The 25,756-nt window shown below is 54.2% G+C and overlaps 1 protein-coding gene across 5 annotated transcripts in view; it reads right to left on the bottom strand.

The window, feature by feature from the left end:
- Positions 1–4,929: 4,929 nt before the first annotated feature.
- The window catches only part of ALPL (alkaline phosphatase, biomineralization associated), a 69,793-nt gene continuing 48,966 nt past the window's right edge, over positions 4,930–25,756 (bottom strand). For 3 of the 5 annotated variants that reach the window (XM_008966543.4, XM_003813948.5, XM_003813950.5), the window contains 10 exons: positions 23,005–23,124; positions 22,539–22,654; positions 20,463–20,637; positions 19,530–19,705; positions 15,500–15,643; positions 13,407–13,476; positions 9,998–10,132; positions 7,869–8,060; positions 6,691–6,810; positions 4,930–5,948 (listed from right to left, as the gene is read on the bottom strand). In XM_008966543.4, coding sequence (XP_008964791.1) covers positions 5,683–5,948; positions 6,691–6,810; positions 7,869–8,060; positions 9,998–10,132; positions 13,407–13,476; positions 15,500–15,643; positions 19,530–19,705; positions 20,463–20,637; positions 22,539–22,654; positions 23,005–23,124 — 1,514 coding nt within the window. In that variant the 3' untranslated portion in view covers positions 4,930–5,682. Of the gene's footprint in view, positions 5,949–6,690; positions 6,811–7,868; positions 8,061–9,997; positions 10,133–13,406; positions 13,477–15,499; positions 15,644–19,529; positions 19,706–20,462; positions 20,638–22,538; positions 22,655–23,004; positions 23,125–25,756 lie in introns of those variants that run through there. The other 2 variants (XM_063601643.1, XM_055096965.2) reach the window with 2 other exon arrangements.

Raw genomic sequence — 25,756 nt, forward strand, 5'->3', positions numbered from 1 at the left:
TGTGTCCTTTGAGCAGTTGATGTTCCAGCACCAGGCCTGGAGGCTTTCTCTCAGACCTTCATGGGGAAGGTCAGGAGTGCCAGTGTTAATTTCCCCAGGAGCAGCCCTCGGCCAATGAGAGGTGAGAGTTGAAGAATAAATACCCCTGCTCCCTCGCCCCTTGGGTGAGATATCTCTGAAGTGTCGCTCCCACACCATCTCCCAGAAGTCCTTCGTGGGGTTGAGCCCTGGCCAGCCTCAGTGGCAACCTGTTTAAAAACACATCTTTCTCAACATCCTTCCCTTTCCTGTCTTGCTTCCTCATTCCCCGATTTGTGCAGCTTTCTGGGTTCTTCTAATAAACAAACTGCTTGTGCTGAGTTCTGTCTCAGGTTCTGTCTCCGTGGAAACCCAATGCAAGATAACAAAGTGTGGTTTGTCAGACAACCCACAGGGAGAAAATCTTCACAATCTATACATCCAACAAAGGATAAATACACAGAATCTACAAGGAACTCAAACAAATTAGCAATAAAAAAACAAACGGCCAGGCGCGGTGGCTCACGCCTATAATCCCAGCACTTTGGGAGGCCGAGGTGGGCAGATTACAAGGTCAGGAGATCGAGACCATCCTGGCTAACACAGTGAAATCCCGTCTCTACTAAAAATACAAAAAATTAGCTGGGCGTGGTGGCGGGCGCCTGTAGTCCCAGCTACTCGGGAGGCTGAGGCAGGAGAATGGTGTGAACCCAGGAGGTGGAGCTTGCAGTGAGCCGAGATCGCGCCACTGCACTCCAGCCTGGATGACAGAGCAAGACTCCGTCTCAAAAAAAATAAAATAAAATCCCGTCAAAAAGTGGGCTAAGGACATGAATAGACAATTCTCAAAAGAAGATACACAAATGGCCAACAGACATATGAAAAAATGCTCAACATCACTAATGATCAGGGAAATGCAAATCAAGGTGGTATCACAATGCGATACCACCTTACTCCCGCAAGAATGGCCATAATCAAAAAATCAAAAAAATAATAGATGTTGCATGGATGCAGTGAAAAGGGAACACTTCTACACTGCTGTTGGGAATGTAAACTAGTACAACCACTATGGAAAACAGTGTGGAGATTCCTTAAAGAAATAAAAGTAGAACTACCATTTGATCCAGCAATCCTGCTACTGGGTATCTACCCAGAGGAAAAGAAGTCATTCAACGGAAAAGATTCTTGCACACGCATGTTTATGGTGGCACAATTTGCAATTACAAAAATATGGAACCAGTCCAAATCTCCATCAATCAATGAGTGGATAAAGAAACTGTGGTGTATGTGTATATACTGTGTGTATGTGTGTATATATGTATATGTATATGTGTATGTGTATATATATATATGAATATGATGGAATACTACTCATTCAGAAGGAATGAATTAATGGCATTTGCAGCAATGGGATTAGAGACTACTATTCTAAGTGAAGTAACTCAGGAATGGAAAATCAAACATCGTATGTTCTCACTCATAATTGGGAGCTAAGCTATGAGGATGCAAAGGCATAGGAATGATACAATGGACTTTGGGGACTCTGGGGGAAAGGGTGGCAAGGGGATGAGAGATAAAAGGTTACAAATTAGATTCAGTGTATACTGCTCAGGTGATGGATACACCAAAATCTCACAACTCACCACTAAAGAACTTACTAATGTAACCAAACACCACCTGTTCCCCCAAAACCTATGGAAATAAAAACAAAACAAAACAAAGTATGGTTTGCACACCCTGGAGACATGTAAATTGACTTCAGGTGGTACTGGGAACATTTAAAAACTTACTGCTTAAATGTCAATTTAAAGGAGTGTTTAGGAAATAATAGTATACGGCCGGGCACGGTGGCTCACGCCTGTAATCCCAGCACTTTGGGAGGCCGAGGTGGGTGGATCATGAGGTCAGGAGATCGAGACCATCCTGGCTAACACGGTGAAACCCCGTCTCTACTAAAAATACAAAAAATTAGCCGGGCATGGTGGTGGCACCTGTGGTCCCAGCTACTTGGGAGGCTGAGGCAGGAGAATGGCATGAACCCGGGAGGTGGAGCTTGCAGTGAGCCGAGATCGCGCCACTGCAGTCCAGCCTGGGCGAAAGAGCGAGACTCTGTCTCAAAAAAAAAAAAGGAAATAATAGTATGGATACGGCAACAATTGTGAAGGTGGTGTGAAAATAACACCTGGAAAACACTGCATTGTACAGTTCAAGATGAGGCGTTTTCTCTTGGTCCTGGCCAGAATGTATGCATATAGTTTCTTTTCTTTTTCTATGTATTATTTTTTGAGACAGGGTCTCACTTTGTTGCCCAGGCTGGAGTGCAGTGGCACCATCTCGACTCACTGCGACCCCTGTCTCCCAGGCTCAAGTGATCCTCCCCCTCAGCCCTCCAAGTAGCTGGGACTATAGGTGCCTGCCACCATGCCCCCGTAATTATTGTATTTTTCATAAAGATGGGTTTTGCCATGTTGCTCAGGCTGGTCTCAAACTCTTGGGCTCAAGGGATCCTCCGGCCTCAGCCTCCCAAAGTAGTTTGATTACAGGTGTGAGCTACCACTCCTGGCAGTTTCTTTTTTTTTTGAGACGGAGTCTCGCTCTGTCACCGGCTGGAGTGAGTGCAGTGGCACGACCTTGGCTCACTGCAAGCTCCACCTCCCAGGTTCACACCATTCTCCTGCCTCAGCCTCCCGAGTAGCTGGGACTACAGGCACCTGCTACCAAGCCCGGCTAATTTTTTTTTTGTATTTTTAGTAGAGACGGGGTTTCACAGTGTTACCCAGGATGGTCTCGATCTCCTGACCTCGTGATCCACCCGCCTCAGCCTCCCAAAGTGCTGGAATTACAGGCATGAGCCACCGCGCCCAGCCCTGTTTATTTTCTTTTTAACTAGAGACAAGGTCTTGCTCCTTCACCCAGCCTGGAGTGCAGTGGCATGATCATAGCTCACTGCAGCCTCTAACTCCTGGGCTCTAGTGATCCTCCTGCCTCAGCCTCCCAAGTAGCTAGATTACAGGCACATGTCACCATACCTGGCTAATTTTTTTATTTTTTGTAGAGACAGGGTCTCGCTATGTTGCCCAGGTTGGTATTGAACTCCTGCTCTCAAGCAATCCTCCCACCTCAGCTTTTCGAAGTGCTGGGATTACAGGTATGCACTGTTGTGCCTGGCCTATAGTTTCATCTTTTATCCCAGCGTCAGCTTGGCTGTGCTTCCCTTTTTTTGTCAGGACTGCTAGGAAGCTCAGAGACAAATCTGCTTAGTTTGCATTTTCAATCCTGAAGAAGTCCACTTCTGACATACGGTTTCTCATCTTCCTGAGTTTATATTTAACTGGTGTATGTCATGAGTCGTTAGTATTGTCTGCTTCAGGACCTGGTTGACAGGAGGTTTGAAGTGTGTTATAACCAAATAAAGGATGGTATTAAGTACAGGAGCTTTGGAATAGGACACACCTGGATTCAAATACCAGCTCCACAGCTTGGGGGCATTTGGGCAATCACCTCACTTCCCAAACCTTCGGGGTCCTCACCTATACATGTGGATGATGGGGGCCTATTTCCTAATGAGGATTAAATGCAATGAATCCACATAAAGCGTCAAGCACAGACCTGGCATGTTGTAAATGATCAGTGTTAATTGTCATGATTGTTATCCTTATTAAAGGAATTTTCATTTCAATGAAGCAAGAGGAGCAAACTTGGACAAGTCTGTATCCCAACAAGGTCGGCTGCAGGCCTGAGTGTAGTACCAAGGTGTGAATATCAGAAATGGAAAGATCACAGTTGCTAAGCTGGGCTGACGCTCTGTGAGGGCAAGGAGCCCTCTGTCTGTTCAGCCTTCTGTCTGTCATGTTCACCACTAAATCCTTTTTTTTTTTTTTTTTTTTTTCTGAGATGGAATTTCACTCGTTGCCCAGGCTGGAGTGCAATGGCACAATCTCGGCTCACCGCAACCTCTGCCTCCCAGGTTCAATCGATTCTCCTGCCTCAGCCTCCCGAGTAGCTGGGATTACAGGCACACCTAATTTTGTATTTTTAGTAGAGACGGGGGTTTCTCCATGTTGCCCAGGCTGGTCTCGAACTCCCAACCTCAGATGATCCACCCGCCTCAGCTTCCCGAAGTTCTGGGATTACAGGCATGAGCCACAGCACCCGGCCAACAATTCTTAAGACTTAATACCATGCCTAGCACGTAGTCTGTTTTTGTTGAATGAATGAAATGGGCCAAGGTATGTAGTGCTGTTTGTGGGTATCATGCAGCCGGGCTGCCACTGGGCCCCTGAAGTCCTCCTTGCTGTGGGTTTCTGGGCACACAGGCACTCCTCTTTTATCTTGTTTTTTTTTTTTTTTTTTTTGGTTTGGTTTTGTTTTGTTTTTCTGAGATGGAGTCTCACTCCATCACTCAGGCTGGAGTGCAGTGGCGCTGTCTCGGCTCACTACAACCTCTGCTGCTTGGGTTCAAGCGATTCTCCTGCCTCAGTGTCCAGAGGAGCTGGGACTACAGGCGTGCGCGCCACCATGCCTGGCTAATTTCTGTATTTTTTGTAGAGACAGGGTTTCACCATGTTGGCCAGGATGGTCTTGAACAGCTGACCTCAAATGATCCACCTGCCCCAGCCTCCCAAAGTGCTGGGATTACAGGTGTGAGCCATTGCACCCAGCCTCCTCTTTAATCCTCACAACAACCCAGAAGGGGGTTGTCTCCCATTTCACAGACAAGAAAACTGAGACACAAACCTATGTGTCCAAAGTGGCACAGGTAGGGAGTGTGAAGCCCCCAGGACAGCAGAAGGCCTTTCCACACTGTCCAACCCACCTGTACCCTGGGCCCTGAAGCCAGTTCTTCACAGAGAAATAAGCTTCTTTCAGTCTTTTTCTCCCTGACCACAAAGACTCAGCTCTGTCCTCAGAAATATTTGGAAAGTTTTATTTAAATGTTTTGTGTTCCCTTTTAACCACCACCAAAAAGAGAAAAAAAATTTTTTTTTGCCGTTCCAAACAGGAGAGTCGCTTCAGAGAGGAGCTGGCGTGTGTGTTCAGAGCCCAGGAGTGTGAGCCCTGCCAGGTGGCTCTTCCCGGCCTGGGCCACGCTGGGTAGGATGGCCACCCAGGCACCGGCTTCCTGGGACCCTGGTGGCCTTGGAGTGAGTGAGTGAGCAAGGCCTTGTCCTGAGGAGAAAGACCTCAACTCCCCTGAAGGAGGGCTGGGCCTGGGGACAGGGACATGAGCGTGGTAGGGCCTGGGGGGTTCCAGAGGTAAGGAGATGGGAGTGGGAGGGTCAGGAGATGAGACTGGGAGGGTCAGATCCAGAATGTTCCATGGAGGCTTCAGGGCCTCTGGGTCTGGAGAAATACGTTTGCTAGAAAAATAAGAGGCTTTGAGAATTTCTGCAGTCTGTACTCTCTGCCTGCCCAAGAGAAATCTACCCTGTTGGCCAAAGGGCAGCGGGGAGGGAGCAAAGGCTGGAGGCCAGAAGTGGGTTTGGCCCTTGGGGAAGATTCCAGAGGGGAGCGAGGTGGGCGGCAGACTTTGGTTTCCTGGGTCCCCTTTCTTGCAGTTGCAGAGGCTGAGGAGGCCCCCACCTCCCTGCCCCTTGAGGGGTGGGCTGCCGTGTGGGAAGTTGGCATCTGTCACGGGCTTGTGGGTGCCCGGGCCCTGGGCCCTCAGAACAGGACGCTCAGGGGGAAGAGGGCCAGCGCGAGCAGCAGGGGGCCTGCAGCAAGGCTGCCTGCCGAGCTGGCAGGAGCACAGTGGTCGAGGTTGGCCCCGATGCAGGCTGCATACGCCATCACGTGGGGGATGTAGTTCTGCTCGTGGACGCCATGCAGCAGGTGCGCCATGGGGCCCTTGGAGAAGACGGCCACGTCCTCCCCGCCGTGGGTCTCGTGGCGCAGGGGCACAGCAGACTGCGCCTGGTAGTTGTTGTGAGCTGTGGGCCAGGGGAAACACCTGCTGAGAGCCTGCCAGGGGCCTGGCGCTGCGCACGCAGCTTTTCCATCTCCCTTCCAGGCTGGCTTGAATGCTCCCATTTCACAGAAGAGGAAAAGGAGGCTCACTGTGGGAAAGTCATTTTGCCTAAGGCCACAGGATTTGAACCTGAGCCCGTTCTGACACAGGAGTCTGCATTCTCAACCCCCAACAGAGAAAATTAACCTCATTTGGGCTGCTTGGATTAGCAGGGAGAGTTGAGGGGGAGACTCTTACCATTGCTGCATCTTTAGACCCCCTAGAACCACTGGGAGTATCAAGAACGAATGAATGATATGGGATGGGATGAACTAACTGCAAAGTCTCGTATACTGGAATATTATAGGGCCAAGAAAAATGAGTATAAAATATTGAGCACCTACTTGTGCCAGGCACTATGCTAAGCTCATCAGACCCATTTGGTCCTTCAGACAACCGTCAAAGGTAGAACCCTTTTAGAGAGGAAACTGAAGCAGAGAAAGGTGAAGTCACATGCCCAAAGTCTCAGAGCTGCTAGATTGTAGAAGGCGATTCAAACTGAGGTTGTTTGAATCAAACAACCTGGGACTCAACAATCAAACTGGGACTCAAGTCCCAGTCATTCTGAGACCCCCTGACCTTGACCACAAGCTGACACCCTATTCCCAAGCCCATCCCCGAGGGGTGCCCTGTCCCCTCCCAGCCCTGGGTCCTGGAGGTCTCACCATAGTCCACCATGGAGACATTCTCTCGTTCACCGCCCACCACCTTGTAGCCAGGCCCATTGCCATACAGGATGGCAGTGAAGGGCTTCTTGTCTGTGTCACTCAGCATGGGGGCCAGACCTGCACAGGGAGGGGGTGTTCAGGGGTCATGCTGGGGCCCCAGGAGTACAGTCCCCAGCCCCCAGATTAGGCTCCTTGGTGGCTTGGTAACCCCTGGGATCTTCTTTGAAGGGCCCTGCAATGCCTCCAAGAAGCCACCTTCTAAACCTTATTATTTCCAACTAACCATTCCCCAGTTTTCATTGTACCCATGTCCCTCCCATCCATCCATCCACCCATCCATCATCCATCCATCCATCCATCCATCCACCCATCCATCATCCATCCATCCATCCATCCACCCATCCATCATCCATCCATCCATCCACCCATCCACCCATCCATCATCCATCCATCCATCCATCCATCCACCCATCCATCATCCATCCATCCATCCATCCATCCACCCATCCATCCATCCACCCATCCATCATCCATCATCCATCCATCCATCCATCCATCCACCCATCCATCATCCATCCATCCACCCACCCATCCATCCATTCATCCATCATCCATCCATCCATCCATCCACCCATCCATCCATCCATCCATCATCCATCCATCCATCCATCATTCATCCATCATCCATCCATCCACCCATCCATCCATCCATCCATCCACCCATCCATTATCCATCCATCCACCCATCCATCATCCATCCATCCATCCACCCACCCATCCATCCATCATTCATCCATCATCCATCCATCCATCCATCCATCCATCCACCCATCCATCCATCCATCCATCCATCCACCCATCCATCCATCCATCCATCCATCATCCATCCATCATCCAGCCAGCCATCCTCTCTCATTCATCTATCCACGTTCTCGCCCAGCCATGGTCAATGTGGCCATCCATCCACCCACCTGCCTGTCTACCCGACCACCACTCAACTCACTCCCCTGCCTCACCCTGCATTTTCTCCCCATCCCCAGTAACTCTTCCTCCCCACCCAGTTGTCATTGAGTCCCCACCATGCTCTGGGCTTGCTGGCTCTCCCACCCACTCCTGCTCCCAGGTGGGTAGACAGGAGACCCCAGGAGTGTCCACCCCAAAGAAGGCCCACCTACCAAAGATAGAGTTGCCACGGGGGGTGTATCCACCAAATGTGAAGACGTGGGAATGGTCCGCAGTGACCACGGTCAGAGTGTCTTCCGAGGAGGTCAGGCTGCCTGCCTGCCCGATGGCCCGGTCCATCTCCACCGCCTCATGCAGGGCCTGCTTGGCTTTTCCTTCATGGTGCCCGTGGTCAATTCTGCCTCCTTGGGACACCAAGGCAAAGGGCTCGGGTGAGGGAGGAGGGGAGGAAGATCTGCTCCCCAGCCCCACAACACTGCTGCTGGATTAACCTTTGTTAGCTAGGGAAGGACAGGAACCTTCGCCGGGCACCACTCTGAGCTAGCACCACAGCCTAGGCATTTGACGCAGCCATTCAACCTGACGGAGGCCAGAGAGGGACAGCCCCGGTGCCAAAGGCACATGCATGGGGGCTGCAAAGTCCAGATGTGTAATCAAATTCACCAGGCCGGGAAGCTGTACTCCTCCCACCACCCCTCCCAGCACTGTCTCTAGCTGCTTGAAGGAGGCACTGAAGCCTTTGGGAGGTAGGGAAGGGGGCACGCTGGAATCCCTACAATGTGCCAGGCACGACACACCCATGTCTCTTTTCCCCTGAACAGCAATGCTGGGCAGAGAGGAATATGATCAGTCCTGTTTACAGATGGAGCAACTGAGGCCTAGTGTGGGGAAGCCCACGGTGGGATTTGCCAGGATGTGAATTCAGGTGTGACTCGTCCTAACCCCGTTTTTCATCTCTACCTCAAATCATCCCCTCTAAAAAGAAAGCACAGAGCTCCCAGAGGTAGTGAAAGTCCCCAGTGCCTGGGCAGTGCCTGTGGCGGTTCCACAAAGCCCTGCCGAAGCCTGAACCCCCGCAGCCTCCACCCCCACTTCCCACCTCCGGGTGAGTGCAGGGGCCTGGCTGGAGGCTTGGCCCAGCAGCCGAGGGCTCTGTGACCTTAAAGGAACACCTCCCTCGCTAACAGGAGGGCGCTGCCTGGTGGACACTCCCAGCTTGGAGGGTCCTGGGCGCCAGGCAGCCCTCTGTTCCCACCAGTCTGAGCCTCGCGGTGGCCCGGCAGGCTGGCAGGGCGTGTCCTCCCTTTGTTGTGGCTCTGGGAGCAGCTGGCCTGGGCGGCCCATCCTGGCCTTGCTCACAAAGGAAACCGCTCCCGGGGGAGCCCGTGCTCGCCACCGCTGGTTTCTGGCTGGCTCCTTGGCGTCAGAGGCCTGTTCGGGGCCAGGCCAAGACCGCTGTGCTCGAGTGGGAACCCCGGGGTTTGGCAAGAAAGCAGCCAAGCTGGGCTGGCGGACGCTCACCTCTGGAAGGCGGAGGCGCTGAGCATGTATGTATGCGTGGGGAGCATATGTGCAAACATGTTCACGTGTGTGCATGTGTGTGTGTGTATACATACCGATGTCAGCAAGGCAACATGAGGAACTGCGGTGGGCAAGGGCTGTTAGCACTGGAAGGTTTCTGGAATCTTTATCACTTCCTCACACTTCCTATTGTTCCCGCCTTAACTATTGTGTAGCCATAATAAGGCTAATAATAGAAACACGGTTTATTCTTTACTGGGCCCCGTTCCAAGTACTTTATGTCTCTGAACACAATGGAGGCGAATCACTCTCCAGGAGACAGATGCTATTTTTGGCTTCACATAACAGAAGTGCACAGGTAAAGGTCACACCGCCAGCAGATGGCAGCGCCAGGCCAAGAATTCAGGTCTGTCTGCAAGGCCCCTGGCCGGCGCTGAAAGAGCCTGGGAACATCAGCACACAGCGTGGGAAAGCCGGGGCCTGCGGATTTGCATTTCTGGGCGGTGAGGCTGAGGGGCTGCTTGCCCCTCCAGGGCCAGGTCTCCAAGAAAGACTACCAAAGGGGAGAAATCTGCCTCCTCTCCCAGGAAGCCTTCCTGGATTGCTGAACCTAACTTGCATCTCCCTGCCCAAAGGAGAGCAGCTTGCTGGGCTGGGAGCGTCTACAGCGCCACCCGTCTCCTTCCACAACCCATTCTCCTAAAGGGACCTCTCCCTTCACCCCCAAACCAGTCAGTTCCCTTTAAGAGCTGGACTTCTCCATCCTGACACCAGGGCCGTGTTTCCAGCAGCCCCCTCTCAGCAGACCCGGGGCCCCTACCTTCCACCAGCAAGAAGAAGCCTTTGGGGTTCTTCCGCAGGATCTGGATGGCCACCACCACCATCTCGGAGAGTGACGGGTCCGTCACGTTGTTCCTGTTCAGCTCGTACTGCATGTCCCCTGGCTCGAAGAGACCTGAGGAGGACGCCAGGAGGATGTGGATGCTGAGAGGCTGTGACCCGGGTAGGAGGACTCCAAGGAAGCTGGGGTGTCTCAGGGAATGCAGGCTCCCCACAGCCAGCTTGGGGTAGAGTATGGTGGCTGGGAGGATCCTTATCTGGGTGATTTTTGTGGGTCCAGAATTAGGCCCCCAATTCCTTTTTTTTTTCTTTCTTTTTTTTTTTTGAGACAGAGTCTCACTCTGTTGTCCAGGCTAGAGTGCAGTGGTGCGATCTCGGCTCCCTGCAACCTCTGCCTCCTGGGTTCAAGTGATTCTCCTGCCTCAGCCTCCTGAATAGCTGGGACTACAGACATGCATCACCACACCCAGCTAATTTTTGTTGTATTTTAAGTAGAGACAGGGTTTCACCATGTTAGCCAGGCTGGTCTCGAACTCCTGACCTCAGGTCATCTGCCCACCTCGGCCTCCCAAAGTGTTGGGATTACAGGCGTGAGCCTCCGCACCCAGCCCCAATTCCTTTCATTTTCATTCCCACCACTATGGCGCGGCGGGATCACCACGCCCGTTTCACAGATGAGGAGCACTGAGGCCCAGAGGTGTTCCATAACTTGCTATTGTCAGCTGAGAAGTGGCAGATCTGGGGTTCAAATCCATCAGTCAGTCTGCCTCCAGCCTGCAGGGCTCAGCACACAGCACTGTGGCCCCAAGGCAGAGGGTCACAGCCTGGACTCGATGGGGCCGCTAGAGTGTGTGTGCATTTACATGTTGGATTTGAAGGGCACGGTGGCCTGTGCAGCGAAACAGCAGAAGGTTTGGAATCATTGTCCCTCCTGCTCACTGGGCTCCGTTTTCTCACTTGTGACATAAGGAGAATGATCCATTCCTTGCCCATGGCACAAAGTTCCATGTGTCCCATGCTGGTGCTTCTGATTCTGGTGTCCTTCCAATTCTGGTGTCCTTCCAGAACACCCTGCCCCTCTGTGAGTGGGTACACAGCCGAACAATAGCTCCCACGCACACAGGGTTCACTTGGTGCCACATGCTGTTAGCGCTTTGGAAGGAGGCAAAAGCCAGCCTCCAAGATGGTGCCCAATAACCCCTGCCCCCTGGAATTCACGTGCTTGTGTGGTCTCCTCCCACACTAGCCTTTGTATGCCATAGAATGCCACCGAAATGATGGTGTGTGATTTCGAAGGCTGGGGCATAAAATGTTGTAGCTTCTGTTTATATACTCTTGGATCTCTGTGGGAAGCCAGCCACCATATAATGAGGACACTCAAGCTGCTCTATAGAGAGCAATGTGCCAAGGAACTGAGGCCTCCTGCCAACAGCCAAGACCAACTCGCCAGCCATGTGAGTGAACCGTCCTGGAAGCACCAGCCCCAGTCAAGCCTTCAGATGACTGTGACCTCATGGGAGACCCAGCTAAGCTGTCCCCAGATTCCTGACCCAAAGAAATTGAGTGAGGCAATAAATGTTTACTCTTGTTTTAAACTGTTAAGTTTTGTTTTGTGACAGGGTCTCACTCTGTTGCCCAAACTGGTGCAGTGGCATGATGATAGCTCACTGCAGCCTCAAACTCTTGGGCTCAAGCAAGCCTCCCACGTCAGCTTCCTGAGTGGCTGGCACCACCACACCTGGCTGTTTTCTTTCTTTCTTTCTTTCTTTTAAGATAGGGTCTTGCTCTGTCACCCAGGCTGGAGTGCAGTGGCATAATCAACAACTCACTGCAGCCTCGACCTCCTGGGCTCAGGTGGATCCTCCTACCTTAGCCTCCTGAGTAGCTGGGACTAAAGGTGTGCACCACCACACCTGGCCAGTTTTTAAAAAATTTTTGTAGAATTGAGGTCTCGCTATGTTTCCCAGGCTGGTCTCAAACTCCTGGGCTCAAGTGGTCAACCTGCCTTGGCCTCCCAAAGTGCTAGGATTACAGGCGCGAGCCATTGCACCTGGCCTAAGTTTTTTTGTGTTTGTTCTTTGTTTTTTGTTTTTAGACGGAGTCTTGCTCTGTCACCCAGGCTGGAGTGCAGTGGTGCGATCTTGGCTCACTGTAACCTCCGCCTCCCGGGTTCATACCATTCTCCTGCCTCAGCCTCCTGAGTAGCTGGGACTACAGGCGCCCGCCACCACACCAGGCTAATTTTTTGTATTTTTAGTAGAGACGGGGTTTCACCTCGTTAGCCAGGATGGTCTCGATCTCCTGACCTTGTGCTCCGCCCACCTCGGCCTCCCAAAGTGCTGGGATTACAGGCATGAGCCACCGCACCCGGCCTGCACCTGGCCTAAGTTTTGAGATAATTTGTTATACAGCAACAGATAACTTATACAACACAAGTTCATGTCATGCTCATGACAACCCAGGGGTTGTCGCCAGCCCCATCACTATCTCCATTTTATGGGAGCATCATTATCCCTACTTTATAGAAGAGGAAACTGAGGCAGAAAGAGGAGAAATCACTTGCCCAAGGTCACACAGCTTAGAGGTGGTAGAGCTGGATTTGAACCCAGCACTCTGGCTCTAAGATCCATGAGCAAAACCAGCATGATACACGGGTGCATGCACAGCCCATGTGGTACTGGGTGTGTGCCATGTGACCCAGGCAAGCAAGAGGCTGTGTGCATGTGTCTGGAGGACCCACCAGGCGCACAGCTCTGAGCCCATAACCTCTAATGACACCCAGGACGCGGAGCTGTGTTCCTTGGGAAATGTCTGCAGGAGATTTTGCCACCACTTGCTTGGCACTCCAGACAGCTGGAAAAGAAAACCCAGATAGCTGCATGGTGGTGCTCAGGGCAGCATCCCACCAGACCTGAAGCTGCCCCTGGGCCCTCACCACCTGCTCCCCACTGCCTGGGGAGGAGGGCAATCGTCAGGATGGGCAGAGATAACTTGGCTGGCTTCTGCCCTGGCCATGCACACAGTAGAGCTGACTCCAGGTCCCAGGCTCCATAGCCCAAGAGCTGTTAAGTCCCAGTTCCCAGCCAGGGCTCAAACTTGCCTGGGCCGTACCGCTGTCAGTTGTGCCGCATGCCACGGGCCACTCCCCTCTCTGAGCTTCAGTTTCTTCTTGTGCCCAATGAGGCTAATCCCCCTGCACAGCCAGCAGATTTCAGGCCTAATTCCAGGAACCAGAACCCCCTTCCTTGCCTCTCCCAGGTCCTGAAGCCCAAGAGCAGAGGCCCCTAAGTGGGCATCAGGCTAGGGCCTTGTCCCCAGGTGCTGGCCACACGCAGCTCCGGCCACCAGGCTCCGAGCCATGCATCCTCCACTCCACCCCCTCCACTTACCCAATAGGTAGTCCACATTGTGGGGGTCAAGGGTCAGGAGTTCCGTGCGGTTCCAGATGAAGTGGGAGTGCTAGGAGGAAGGGCTGTGTCAGCACATGCCGGGGGCTAGGGAGAGTCGGAAGGACTGACCCCAGCAGCTATCAGAGTCTGAGGCCTTTACTTGTTTCCTTCCCTCACTTAAAAATCTCTCCCTGAGGACCCACCATCCCTGACCTCAAGAAATGATGAATCAATAGCCCATTATAATGTATAATGCAAGGGAATGATAATTCTGATAGAGCCCAGGGAGGCCGTGAACCCAGACACAGGACCAGCGAGGGCTTCCTGGTGGAGGTGATGTTCTAATGGGTCCCTGGAGGACAAGTGGGAATTGAACAGCCTAGGGTCAGGAAGGCTATTCCAGGGAGGAGGGATCATGGGGCAAAGAAGAGCCAGGCACAGGTCTCCAGGGGCCTTGAGTGCTGACAGGTGTGGGCTGTTTTCTGGAGGCTGTGGAGGGCCAGGGAGGAAGCAAAGCCCCAGCTCTGCTTTGGGGACCCCATCTGGGAGGGGAGATAAAGGCGTGGCTCTTTCCCCAGGGAATAAAGTCCACAGAAAGAAGCCAGCTAGGCCAGGCCTGGAGAGGGCACCATGTGGGCCTGGACCAGGGGTCCCAGCACTGCCAAGGATCTGCTGTGTGCCCTTAGAAGACCCCCTGCCTTCTCTTAGCAATGACAGTGGGATCAGTGGCTTTTCAAGCCTCAGGGGCTGTTGTGGGGAGGAGGGCAGAGAGGCTCAGAAAGTGGGGCTCTGCAACCCCCCCAGCCCCTGCTTCCTGGAGGTGGCTCTCCTGTGCTCTCTCCCTCCAGGGTTGTTCCTGTTATTCCCTCTTTACAGATGAGGGCACCGAGGCACAGAGACCACGTAGCCACTGAATGGTAAAGGTGAAACTGACTCTAAAACCCACTCTTAAGGCATGATTTTCTAGGGATGTGGGGCCTACACGGGACCTGATACCCAATGTGGCCAGGCTCGGGGCCATGGTGTAGACGCTCTCTCCCCGTCTTAGAGGTCTAGACCGAGCTCCTGGGTAAGCACCCTGCCTGGGCAAGGAGGGTGAAGCTCTGGCCCCATGTGCCACTTAGAGAAACTGAGGCTGGTGTCTCTCTGGCTTGAGCTTGGAGGGGGCTCTGGCCCAGCCTGAGCTGACTCAGAAGGGATGGAAAGGGTTCAAAGCCACTCAGTTCCACACCCCCACCAACCCCACGGGGGCCCTTCCCTAGTCCCTACCCCCACCTCGTTCTTGGCCCAGCCTCATCCCACGAGGCCTCCCCAGGGGCCAGTCCTGGAACTTGCAGAAACCCAACCCCAGAGTGACATCAAAGTGGCTGCCAGGCTACTCCCCACTGTCTTCAGCCCTGACCACAGTCATTTCCAGACCCCAGCTGCCCCAGGCCTGCAGGCCAGCAGCTCAGATTTAAAGGGCCAGAGGCCACTCCAAGGAGCTGGAGCTTGGGGTCCTTCCAGAGGTCCCTCCAGCCTCCCTTCCCCAATCTATTCCATCCCCCAGCCAAGGGGGACTCACTGTGGAGGGCTTCTCCGCTCCCTCCATGGCTTGCACACTGGGGCCAACCATGCCCTCCCCTGATCCATCCAGCGCTGCCTCCTCCCTCCGTCCTCCTACTTGCCCAGAGCTTCTTGGCCCCTCCCTGTCGTCTGTCCTCCAAGGGCGCCTGCAGAGCCAGGTGTCCCCCATGCAGGCACACAGCGTTCCATGTTTCCTTGGCCATCTGGCTCAGCCTCTGTGCCTCACGCATGCCCCGCCAGGTGCCTACATACAATAGGTGCTCAGGGTGACTGAATGTCCACACAGGTTATTCCCTGGCCCAGCCTCCTCCTCACCGTCCGCCTCTCTCTGGTGTCCCCTCCAAGGGAAGGAAATGATTAGTCACCGACTATCTACCGCTTGTATATCTCTTAGGCCATTTGAGCCCATGGAGGAAAGATTTCCGATGCCCTTTCTACAGAGGACAACAGAGCTTCAGAGCGGGGGTCACACAGCCTCTCCCCATCACAGGCCACCTCTGCAGCCACACGGCCCCAGCACAGGCTACCTTGTGTCTCGGTTTGAAGCTCTTCCAGGTGTCAACGAGGTCCAGGCCGTCCAGCCTCGTGCCCCTGGCTTTCTCGTCACTCTCATACTCCACATCAGTTTTATTCTTGGGGTACATGTATTTCCGGCCACCCCCCATGATCACCTAAAAGAGACAGGAACCATCACTTCTGCAGGGTTCCAAGATGCCCAGAAGCCCCAGTGACCTCAGCTTGGAACCTGGACTCCTGGAGTCCCTGGAGACGGTGTGGACACTTTCCCAGCCTGGTGAGCCAGGCCTCAGTCATCTCTGGGCCTTACTTGTCCAGCGTGGGGAGATGAAATCACGAGTCTATTGGGACGGTGGTTTGGCGCTTCTAGGGATATTGGAGGAGCTGATAACTTACCTTACTTGGCTTCCCGGAATCCACAGAACTCCCACTTGAATAAGAATCAGACCATTTACAGAGCGTTCCCCGTGTGTCAGGCACTAAGCATTTAAGATACATTCTGACTCAACTTCATACCAAGGCTGCAATAAACCCTGGTCACCTGTTTTCCAACTAAAAAAATGGGCACAGAAATTGGTTTTTTCCCCCGAAGGCCACAGAGCCAGGAAGTGGCAGCATCAGGATTCAAACCCAGGGCTTTTCCGGCTATGGCACTAGGGCCCTGCTGTATTCATGCAGCTGAGGGCAGGGACTCCCAGAGCCTCCTCTCCCACGGTGGAAGGCTGAATGTGTGCAGGGAGAGGCTCCAGCCAGGGAGGTCTTTGGGGCAGCCCACAGCTGGGAGCCAGCCCACCGCAGCCTGGGCAAACAGCGGGGCCGGGCCTCACGGCTCTGTAGTCACCACCAGGCTAATTTTACCCACCAGCTGGTGTGTGCGGGCAGACGGACGCGGGACTGTTTGTTTTCCTTGGGAGTCCATGTTTGAAGTTCTGACTATTTTTAAAATAGGGCCAAGAGCATAACAGCAGCCGCCTGCGGTGACCACCACACTAGTGTTCTCTTGTCACCGCGGGCGCCAGCCCGGGCCACTGCCCCTGGCTGACACCTTGGGAGTGCAGAGCCTGGCTGACACTGGCCCCAGATCCACCATTCCAGGCCTCATAGGTCCCTTGCTCTATCCTCCACTCTGTCTCCCACCTTAGAACCTAGGTTTTGTGGAATGCACAGGGGGCCAGGAACACAGGATGGCAGGAGAGGTGGGAAAGGTGCCCCAGGACCAGCCTGGGTCCAGGCCATGGTCATGGCCGTGAGCTTTGAAGTCAGACTTGGGTTTGAACCCTGACTCTATCGCCTACTGACCAAGGGCCTGCCACCTAAACTCTGTGAGCCCAGTTTTCCTATCCATAAAATGTGACTGGCCAGGCGCAGTGGCTCATGCCTGTAATCCCAGCACTTTGGGAGGCTGAGGCGGGAGGATCGCTTGATGCCAGGAGTTTGAGACCAGCCTGGACAACATGGCAAGACTCTGTCTATACAAATACAATTTGTTTCGAAACTTAGCCGGGCATGGTGGTACAGGCTTGTGCTCCTAGCTATTCAAGGGACTGAGCCAGGAGGAGCACTTGAGCCCAGGAGGCTGAGACTGAAGTGAGCCATGATCACGCCACTGCACTCCAGCCTGGGCAACAGAGCGAGACCCTGTCTCAAAAATAAAATAAAATAGGCCGGGTGCGATGGCTCACGCCTATAATCCCAGCACTTTGGGAGGCCAAAACGGGCGGATCACCTGAGGTCCAGAGTTTGAGACCAGCCTGGCCAACATGGCGAAACCCCGCCTCTACTAAAAATTAAAAAAAAAAAATTAGCCGGGCGTGGTGATGTGCGCCTATAATCCCAGCTACTCAGGAGGCTGAGGCAGGACAATCGCTTGAACCCGGGAGGTGAAGGTTGCAGTGAGCCAAGATCGCACCACTGCACTCCAGCCTTAGAGACAGAGTGAGACTCCGTCTCAAAATAATAATAATAAATAAAATGCAACTAACATCCATCCACAGACCCATCACAGGAGGAAAGGCAGTCACCCAGGGAAGTCCCCAGCACCCAGGGGGTGGCTGCCACTGGAAGGCATTTCTATTGCCAGAAGGAGTGGGGAGACAAGTGGTTCAGAGAGGCAGAGTCCTTGCTCTCAGCTGCAGCCAGGAGCTCAGGGGGCAGGGTGGGCTGGGAGGAGAAGAAGGAGAAGGGGACCCCAGGTCACGGGTCCCTTGCCCCCCCACACCACAACTGTTCCCACAGAACCTGACCTCTTGGCATCTTCAGAGTGGAAAACGAAGCCCCCAATCTTCCTGCAGGGAGCCTCATCGTTTCCAGCCCGGCAGCGACTTCACACGGGCTCATTAAACTCCCAAATAACAGACTTGCTGTTTGGCTTTGGGGTTTGGGTTTGTGTCTTTCTTTCTTTCTTTCTCTTCTTTCTTTTTTTTTTTTTAAGCAACAGTATTTATTTTCAGGGTGGACACCAGGATTTTTGTTTCATGTACAGTCTGGGGACTGGGAGGCTTTTGGGGGGGGTGGTGACGGAGAGGCAGGTGGGGCTGGGAGAGAAAGGAAGAAGAGGAAAGAAAGGGATCCTCACACAGGTCCTCCCTCCTCACTCACTCCCTGGCTTGTGCCCCTTGATGTGGCCCCTGTGGCCCCCCCTCCTCATCTCCCACCCCCTCACCTGAAACATCTTCCCTCCCCTCGAATTTCCTTCAAGTTCCTGTCCCCTGCTCAGGCTGTCCCTGACAAACCCCTCTGAGGAGCAGTCCCCATGTAATTATACCCTGTGCCTGTACAACAAATGTTCTCACATCCATGACCTCATCGCGGCCTCCCACGGCCCTGGGAGCAAGCAAGTGTGGCTCTCTGTTCCTGCTGCACAGGTGGGGAAACTGAGGCATAGGGAGGGGAAGGAACTCGCCCCAGGCCACATGTCGGGTGAAGGCAAGCCAGGATGAGTGGCTTGGCCTCAGATGTCTGCTCACTGAAAGGGGCCAACAGCACTGTGTGTCCTGAAAGCGGGTACTTAATCCACCATGCTGGGAAAAGGGCAGACGTGGGTCTCTACTGTAGAGGGGCCAAGTGGCCCCCAGAAATTTGTGGGGGGCAGTGCATGGAGGGCTGAAGGCAGGTGAGTTTGTCTGGTGGTGGAGAGAAAGAGGTGAGGCGTAGCTGGGCGGGGGGGCTTTCTCTGCCCCTCACCGAATCCCCATTCCAGGCTCAAGGGGCAGAAGTCCCCAGATCGCCTCAGCAGTCCCCCACAGTAGGCAACAAAAGCCTGAAGAGGAACGAGCCGGGCATTCTCACTTAAGAACAGAGAGTAAGCGTCACATGGATGACTTCTGTCTCCATGAGTCAGCTCGGTTTGTTGAAGTGTGTTTCAGGGCAAGGACATGTGGCTCCTGCATAAGTGCCACCACCTTCTGGGCACTCGCTAGGCCTCGGGTCCTGTGCTGAGCTCCACAGGGATTATCTTAATCAGTTCTTGGCGTAAGCTTATGAGGCAGGTACAGTTCACAAAGGAGTTGTGAAAGGGAAGCCTCAGAGAGGTTAAGTAACTGACCCAAGGTCACACAGCTAGCAACACGCAGGGCAAGGTCTGGAACTCGGAAGTTTAAACACGAGAGCTGGCACTAGCCAACCACTGTACACACCACCTCTTTGCCGGGCATGCTGGTGGTTGAGTGTACAGATATGCACCCATCTGTGACCATGTGAATACGCAGGGCAGGCAGACGACACTTGGCCATCACCACCTCCCTGTGTAGTGGGGGGCAGAGGTGGGCACAGCACCAGGTTTCAATTTATGGAATCATCCCTGGATGCCTGGTTCTTGGGGTGTGGTGGCGGTCACATGAGGGTTCACCCCGCAGCCCCACCGCAGAGAAATCCCACAGTGCCTGCCTGCCCAACCGCAAATCCCCTAATGGGCTGGGAGCCTCCCAGGTGTGTGGGGAGCCAGGCCAGGCTGCTTTCTCCGGGCCAGCCTGCGCCTGAGGCCTCCTACCCACCAGAGGCCCCGCCTCACCCCGTCCCTGCCCGGCTGCCCCGAGCACTCACGTCAATGTCCCTGATATTATGCATGAGCTGGTAGGCGATGTCCTTGCAGCCCTGGCTCAAGGCCTCAGGGGGCATCTCGTTGTCTGAGTACCAGTCCCGGTCAGCCGAGTGGGCGTAGGCGGCGCTGGGGGTGGCATGGTTCACTCTCGTGGTGGTCACAATGCCCACAGATTTCCCTGGGGTGCAGGAGGGGCGGGTTTGGCTTTATCCACAGATCGGGGTGTCCCAGAGGCCTCCTCGCTCCCCTCCCCCTCCCCGCTAAAGACAGGCCCCCCGCTTCAGTTCTGAGGATTGCCCGGGTCTCAGTCTCCCCATCCACAGCAGTAGGTGTCTGGCAGTGGCTTCCAAGTAGCCGAGCAGCCAGAACACTGCCTCTGGAACCCTCTCCCCTCACCCCGAAGGCCTTTGAGATGTGAGCACCTGGGCTGGAGTCCTCCCCTTCATCAAGGCGCCCACAGGACCCCTGAGGGATCTCAAGTGGACTGTGGCTCTGTCACCTGTATGTTGGCCTTGTCACCTGTGTTTTGGCCTTGGCCCCTGACTAAAGCTTCTGGGGGCACGGGCTGGGCCTCCCAATTCTGAGGAGGGAAGGGGCGTGGCCATGGACTGCACCCCACAGGCTAGCCCTGGGCTGACTTCTCCCTCCTCACACCAACCCTATGAGGGGGCTACGTTCCCACCCGTTTTATAGTCAAATGAAGAATCGACTCAGAGAAATGAACTGGGACCAGAACCCACCACTGAGTGAACCCCGAACCCTCAGCTTCCCCTGTCACGGAAGGAATCCCATGGATATTACAGACTCCCAGCACATCAGAGCTGGGAGCCCCACAGAGAAGCCTTTTCTGACCCCTTCCCATGACACAGTCAGAAAGACTGAGGCCCGGACAGGCCACGAAGCTGGTCCTGCTCCCCACTGCTCCCCCGACTCACCAGCGTCCTTGGCCCAGTGCAGGATGGAGGTGACCTCGTTCCCCTGGGTGGTGTTGCACCGGGAACGCTCAGTGGCTGCGCTTACCCCCACGGTGCCCTCATTGGCCTTCACCCCACACAGGTAGGCGGTGGCGGTGCCGGCGCTGTCAGGGACCTGGGCATTGGTGTTGTACGTCTGCAGGTGGGAGAGGAGGATCAGGAGATGGCCAGGCCTTCGCCCCTATGGCACCCACCCCGCCTACACTCACACCACGGGGACTGGGGCGTGAGGAACCAGAGAGGACCCCATAGCCTTGACCAGGCCCACTGCCCACTGAAGCCCCCCACAGCCACAGGACTACCTAGCTGTCTGCTTCCTGCCATCATTCCCTGCACCCTGGCAGCACTGGCGCAGGACCTTCGCTCTCCAAAGTACAGAGAAGTGTCTGGCGGAAGAGTGGGGCTCAGGTGGGGTCAGCGGAGGCCTCTCTCTGGGCCTGGGGCTGCAGAAGCCAGGGAGGGGTTGGGGAGCAGGGGAGTCCTGGAGAAGGGAGAGGGAGGGGCCTTCTTGAAGGAGTGGGGGGTCTGGGGATACGGTAGTGAAAGTGAGGGGGAAGGGGACTGGGGAAGGGAAGGGTGGGGCCAAGACCAGCGCTGACTTCTCTGCCACCTGCCCTGCGGCCACCATCACAGGGTTGCCCTACATCCGGATGTTTAGCAGAGACCCCAAAACTATTTGCCTGTCTCCCTTCCCCACCAGCCTGAGAGCACCTTGAAGGCACAGAAGGCACCATAGTCCCCACTACTCCCCCAAAAGTGAGCCTGGGGCCTGACCCAGGGTCTGGAGGTTATTACATAACACCACTATCACCACCACCAATAGCAATAGCTACCCGGCAGTGCACACTGCCTTGAACAACCTAGGTCAGTCCAGGCACACCTCATTTTAGTGTACTCCACAGACACTGTGTTTGTTACAAATTGAAGATCTGTGGCAACCCTGTGTCAAGCAAGTCCATCAGCATCATTTTTTCCAAAAACATGAGCTCACTTCATTAGTGTTTTTTAGCAATAGCATATTTTTAAATTAAGGTATATACATTTTTTTAGACATAATGCTATCCCACACTTAAAAGACTACTGTAGGGTGCAAACATAACTTTAATATGCACTGGGAAACCAAAAAATGTGTGACTTGCTTCATTGCAATATTTGCTTTATTACAGTGGCCTGGAACCAAACCCGAAGTATAGGTGAGGTATGCCTATAGTCTAATTAACTTCATGAACTGCCTTGGGAAAGAATGAATGAACTGGAACTTCATGCAAAAGTGTATACAGGCCAGGCACGGTGGCTCATGCCTGTAATCCTAGCACTTTGGGAGGCCAAGGTGGGCAGATCACCTGGGGTCAGGAGTTCGAGACCAGCCTGGCCAACAGGGTGAAACCTTGTCTCTACTAAAAATAAAAAAATTAGCCGGGCATGGTGGCGCGTGCCTGTAATCCCAGCTACTTGGGAGGCTGAGGCAGAAGAATCACTTGAACTCGGGAGGCAGAGGTTGCAGTGAGCTGATGTCATGCTACTGTACTCCAGCCTGGAAGACAGAGTAAGACTCTGTCTCAAAAAAAAAAAAAAAAAAAAAAAAGCATATATAGGCCGTGCATGGTGGCTCACACCTGTAATCCCAAGACTGGGAGGCCAAGGCTGGAGGATCGCTTAAGCCCGAGAATTAGAGACCTTGAGGGGGTCTCTAATTATCCAGATGTGGTGGTGCACACCTGTAGTCCCAGCTACTCAGGAGGCTAATGTGGGAGGATGGCTTGAGCCCAGGAGTTGGAGGCTGCAGTGAGCTATGACTGCACCACTGCACTGCAGCCTGGGCAACAGAGCAAGACCCTCTCTCTAAACACACACACGCAAGCAGGTACAGTGATGCTATGGTGTCAGAAGTCAGGGTGGTGGCTGCTCCAGGTGGGGAGTGGGCTTGGGCATGGAGGGGGTCAGGGGGTCAGGGGACCTCTGGCTGCTGTCATGTTCAGATGCTCGACCTGGATACTGGTTATACAGACCTGAACTGGGCTTGGGGATGGGGCTCACCTTGGAGAGGGCCACGAAGGGGAACTTGTCCATCTCCAGCCTGGTCTCCTCCCCAGGGTTGTGGTGGAGCTGACCCTTGAGGATGCGGGCAGCCGTCACTGTGGAGACGCCCATCCCTGCAGTGGGGAGTGGGGGGCTCAGTCTCTCGTGCTCCTGCCTCTCCAATCAGCCTGCTTGGGTACCCAGAAGCTCTCTAGTTCGGTACCAAGGCAGGCTCGGGCAGTTGGCACTGGGCGTGGCTCTGTAAATGTCAGTGAGCAGCCCCTCTCTCCCTTCACCCCCAGATCCTCAGGGGGCTGCCTGGCAGAGCAGGCCTCTTGAATCCACAGCCTGGCCCCTCATCCTTTTAAACACCCTTCCTCCAGAGCCCTAGCCCCTTCAACACAGCCCCCTTCAACTCAGCCTGGCTCCCAGGCTCCTAGCTAGGTGTCCTGTCCCACCCCTCCCACAGGCCCCTGGGCCTCACCATCTCCCAGGAACATGATGACATTCTTAGCCACGTTGGTGTTGAGCTTCTGAAGCTTCAGGGCGTATTTCAGGGTCTCTTGCGCTTGGTCTCGCCAGTACTTGGGGTCTTTCTCTTTCTCTAAACAGAGAGAGAGGCAGTTACTTGGTGGGGTAAGGATAGCCTCCTATCCCCAGACGTACAGATCCCCCCACTTCTGATTGCTCAGGCTGGAATGCCTGAACTTGGAGGTGGGTGCAATAGTTGCCCACCCAGACAACACACCTGTGATTTATAAATATGCGCCATCCAGATCCTCCAGAAAAGCCTGTGGACCCTGGGGTCTTCTCCTCACATCTCAGAATGAAGAAACCAAGGCTCAGAGACAACGAGCAACTTGCCTAAGGCCACACAGCACAGGCAGACACTGGCAGGGCTGGGTTTCGCTCCAAAGCCCATGCTCATTCCTTCTACCCAGTAGGGAGATGAGCTGCTAAGGCAGCAAATGAATTGTGCTAGCACAATTAAGAGAGTAATGTTTAACCTATTCAACAAACTCCTTCCAGCAGAAGGGGTCCCCTGATATAGCCAGCCATCAATTATCAACTCTGCTTAGCTTATTCATTAAAGTAGGCTCAGCAGGAACCTGACTTGGTGGCAGAGTTAATAGCAGTGCTGGAAAGCGAAGCTTGCCTTTTGCTTAATGTGTCAAATTTAAAGGAGCCAGGTGATCTCACTCTTGTTAGGATTAGTTATCAAGGACGACATTCTGCATCTCTCATCGCCCCCTCCATCCCTCTTGGCTGATAGTGACTTCTGGCTGGGGCTTTATGGTTTTGAGATAAAATGAGAACTAAGAACACTTCTTTCTCTCTCCCTCTTTCTCATGTGTGTGTGTGTCCAGCAACCAATCCACAGCTTTAGTGCCAGACAGACCTCAATTAAAACCCCAGCTGCCGGGCATGGTGGCTCATGCCTGTAATCCCAGCACTTTGGAAGGCCGAGGCAGGCAGATCACCTGAGCTCAGGAGTTCGCGACCAGCTTGGGCAACACGGTGATACCCCGTCTCTACTGAAATACGAAAAATTAGTTGGGTGTGGCAGTGTGCACCTGTAGTCCCAGCTACTCAGGAGGCTGAGGCAGGAGAACTGCTTGAACCCGGGAGGCAGAGGTTGCAGTGAGCTGAGATCATACCACTGCACTCCAGCCTGGGTGACAGAGCGAGACTCCGTCTCAAAAACAAACAAACAAAAAACCCCCAGCTGCTCCAAGTACTAGCTCTGTCACCTCCCTGAGCCTCAGTCTCTTCCCCTGTTAAATGACATTGCTGGCATCATCCCCTCAGGGTCGCTCTAAGGACTGGGCCGGATAAGGCAAGTGACACACCTGACCCACAGGAGAGGCTCAAAAGTTGCCTCCCATCCCCATTATCCCGTCTCCAGGGCTGGACCAGGATCCTGGCTATGGGAGCTGGAGTCCCTCCCAGAGTCTGCGGGGCTCCCCTCTGTCCCAGGGCCCTATCAGATCTGCTCAGAAGCCTAGAGAGGAGGCTCCCTAGCGGTTTCCTCTTTCAAGGCCTCCCACTGCACAGAACGGGAGGAGAGATCAGGAGTGGGAGGGTCTTGTCCAAGGCCGTGTAGCATGTTCGTGGGCTGGGGACACAATTCTCATCTTTTGGCCCAGCTCCGACGCGTGCCTGGCTCTCGGAGTGGCCGTGGGTGAAGAACAGCCCTCCTTCCTCACACACACACTGGCTCTGGGCGAGATGCCAGGGACCCCCCACACAGCTTCTCTTGTTCCTCTCAACTGCCTTGGCAGGTGGGCACCAGTGTCTCCTCCACATTAGGAAATGGAGAGCCTGAGATTAGGGCCCCAAGTGGGAGAACCGGAAACTCACGCGTCGCCGTGGCTCTGCCCCAGCCTAGCATAGGCGCAGAGCACAGGCGAGGAGACGCCAGGGTGCTGCAGTGCAGCTCTAGCCTTGGACCCAAGCACACCCCACGCCCCTCCCCAAGAGGCCTCCCCTTACGTCACCACCACCCCAATCCCTCAGCCCACTGCCCTCATCCCCACAGCCCCAGGTCCACCCTCTCTCTTCTGGAAGTGTCTGCTGAGGGCATCAATTTCAGACGTCCCCACGCAGTCCCCACTGGGAATTGGGAGCACCTTGGCCCTTCTGCCCGACAGGGTGCCTTTGGACAAGAGTTTCTGCCCCAGGAAATGGGACACCCATAGCTATCCACAGGCAGTTCTAGGATGACATGAGATAAAGTCTGGGCAAGGCCGGGGCCAAAGGTTTTCCTCCGAGGTCCCCCAGGCCCAGGCTGGTTCCAGCCTCCCTCCTGCCTTCCTCAAAACACACCACAGTGCTGTTGGTCATACAGCCTCTTTGGCCAGTTGGGTGCCACTGGGTGGTGAAGACCTTCTACCCACCCTGACCCGCTACAACCTGTACCTGACTTAACAGCTTGGAGGTCCCGGGGCTGGGCTGACATCAGCCCGCCCCACACCTGTTGCCCTTGTTCAGCCCAGGCTCTGCCACCGGGTCCCCTGCTCCGTCGAGTGCTTGTTCTCTCTAGACTGGAGTCCCACAAGGGCAGAGTCCTTGTCTTTTTCACCAGAGCCACCCAGGCCCTGTCCCTGAGAAGGGTTTGGAGTCTGGTTTAAGCAACGATGGCTCTGGACAACTGGATTCCAAGAGGCTATTGTTTTTGGAGACTACTAAATGATATGTGCTAATGCTCACGACAGAATGCCGGGGAAGGGGCACTG

The sequence above is a fragment of the Pan paniscus genome, chromosome 1 (genome assembly GCF_029289425.2).
Source record: "Pan paniscus chromosome 1, NHGRI_mPanPan1-v2.0_pri, whole genome shotgun sequence".
Classification (NCBI taxonomy): Eukaryota; Metazoa; Chordata; class Mammalia; order Primates; family Hominidae; genus Pan; species Pan paniscus.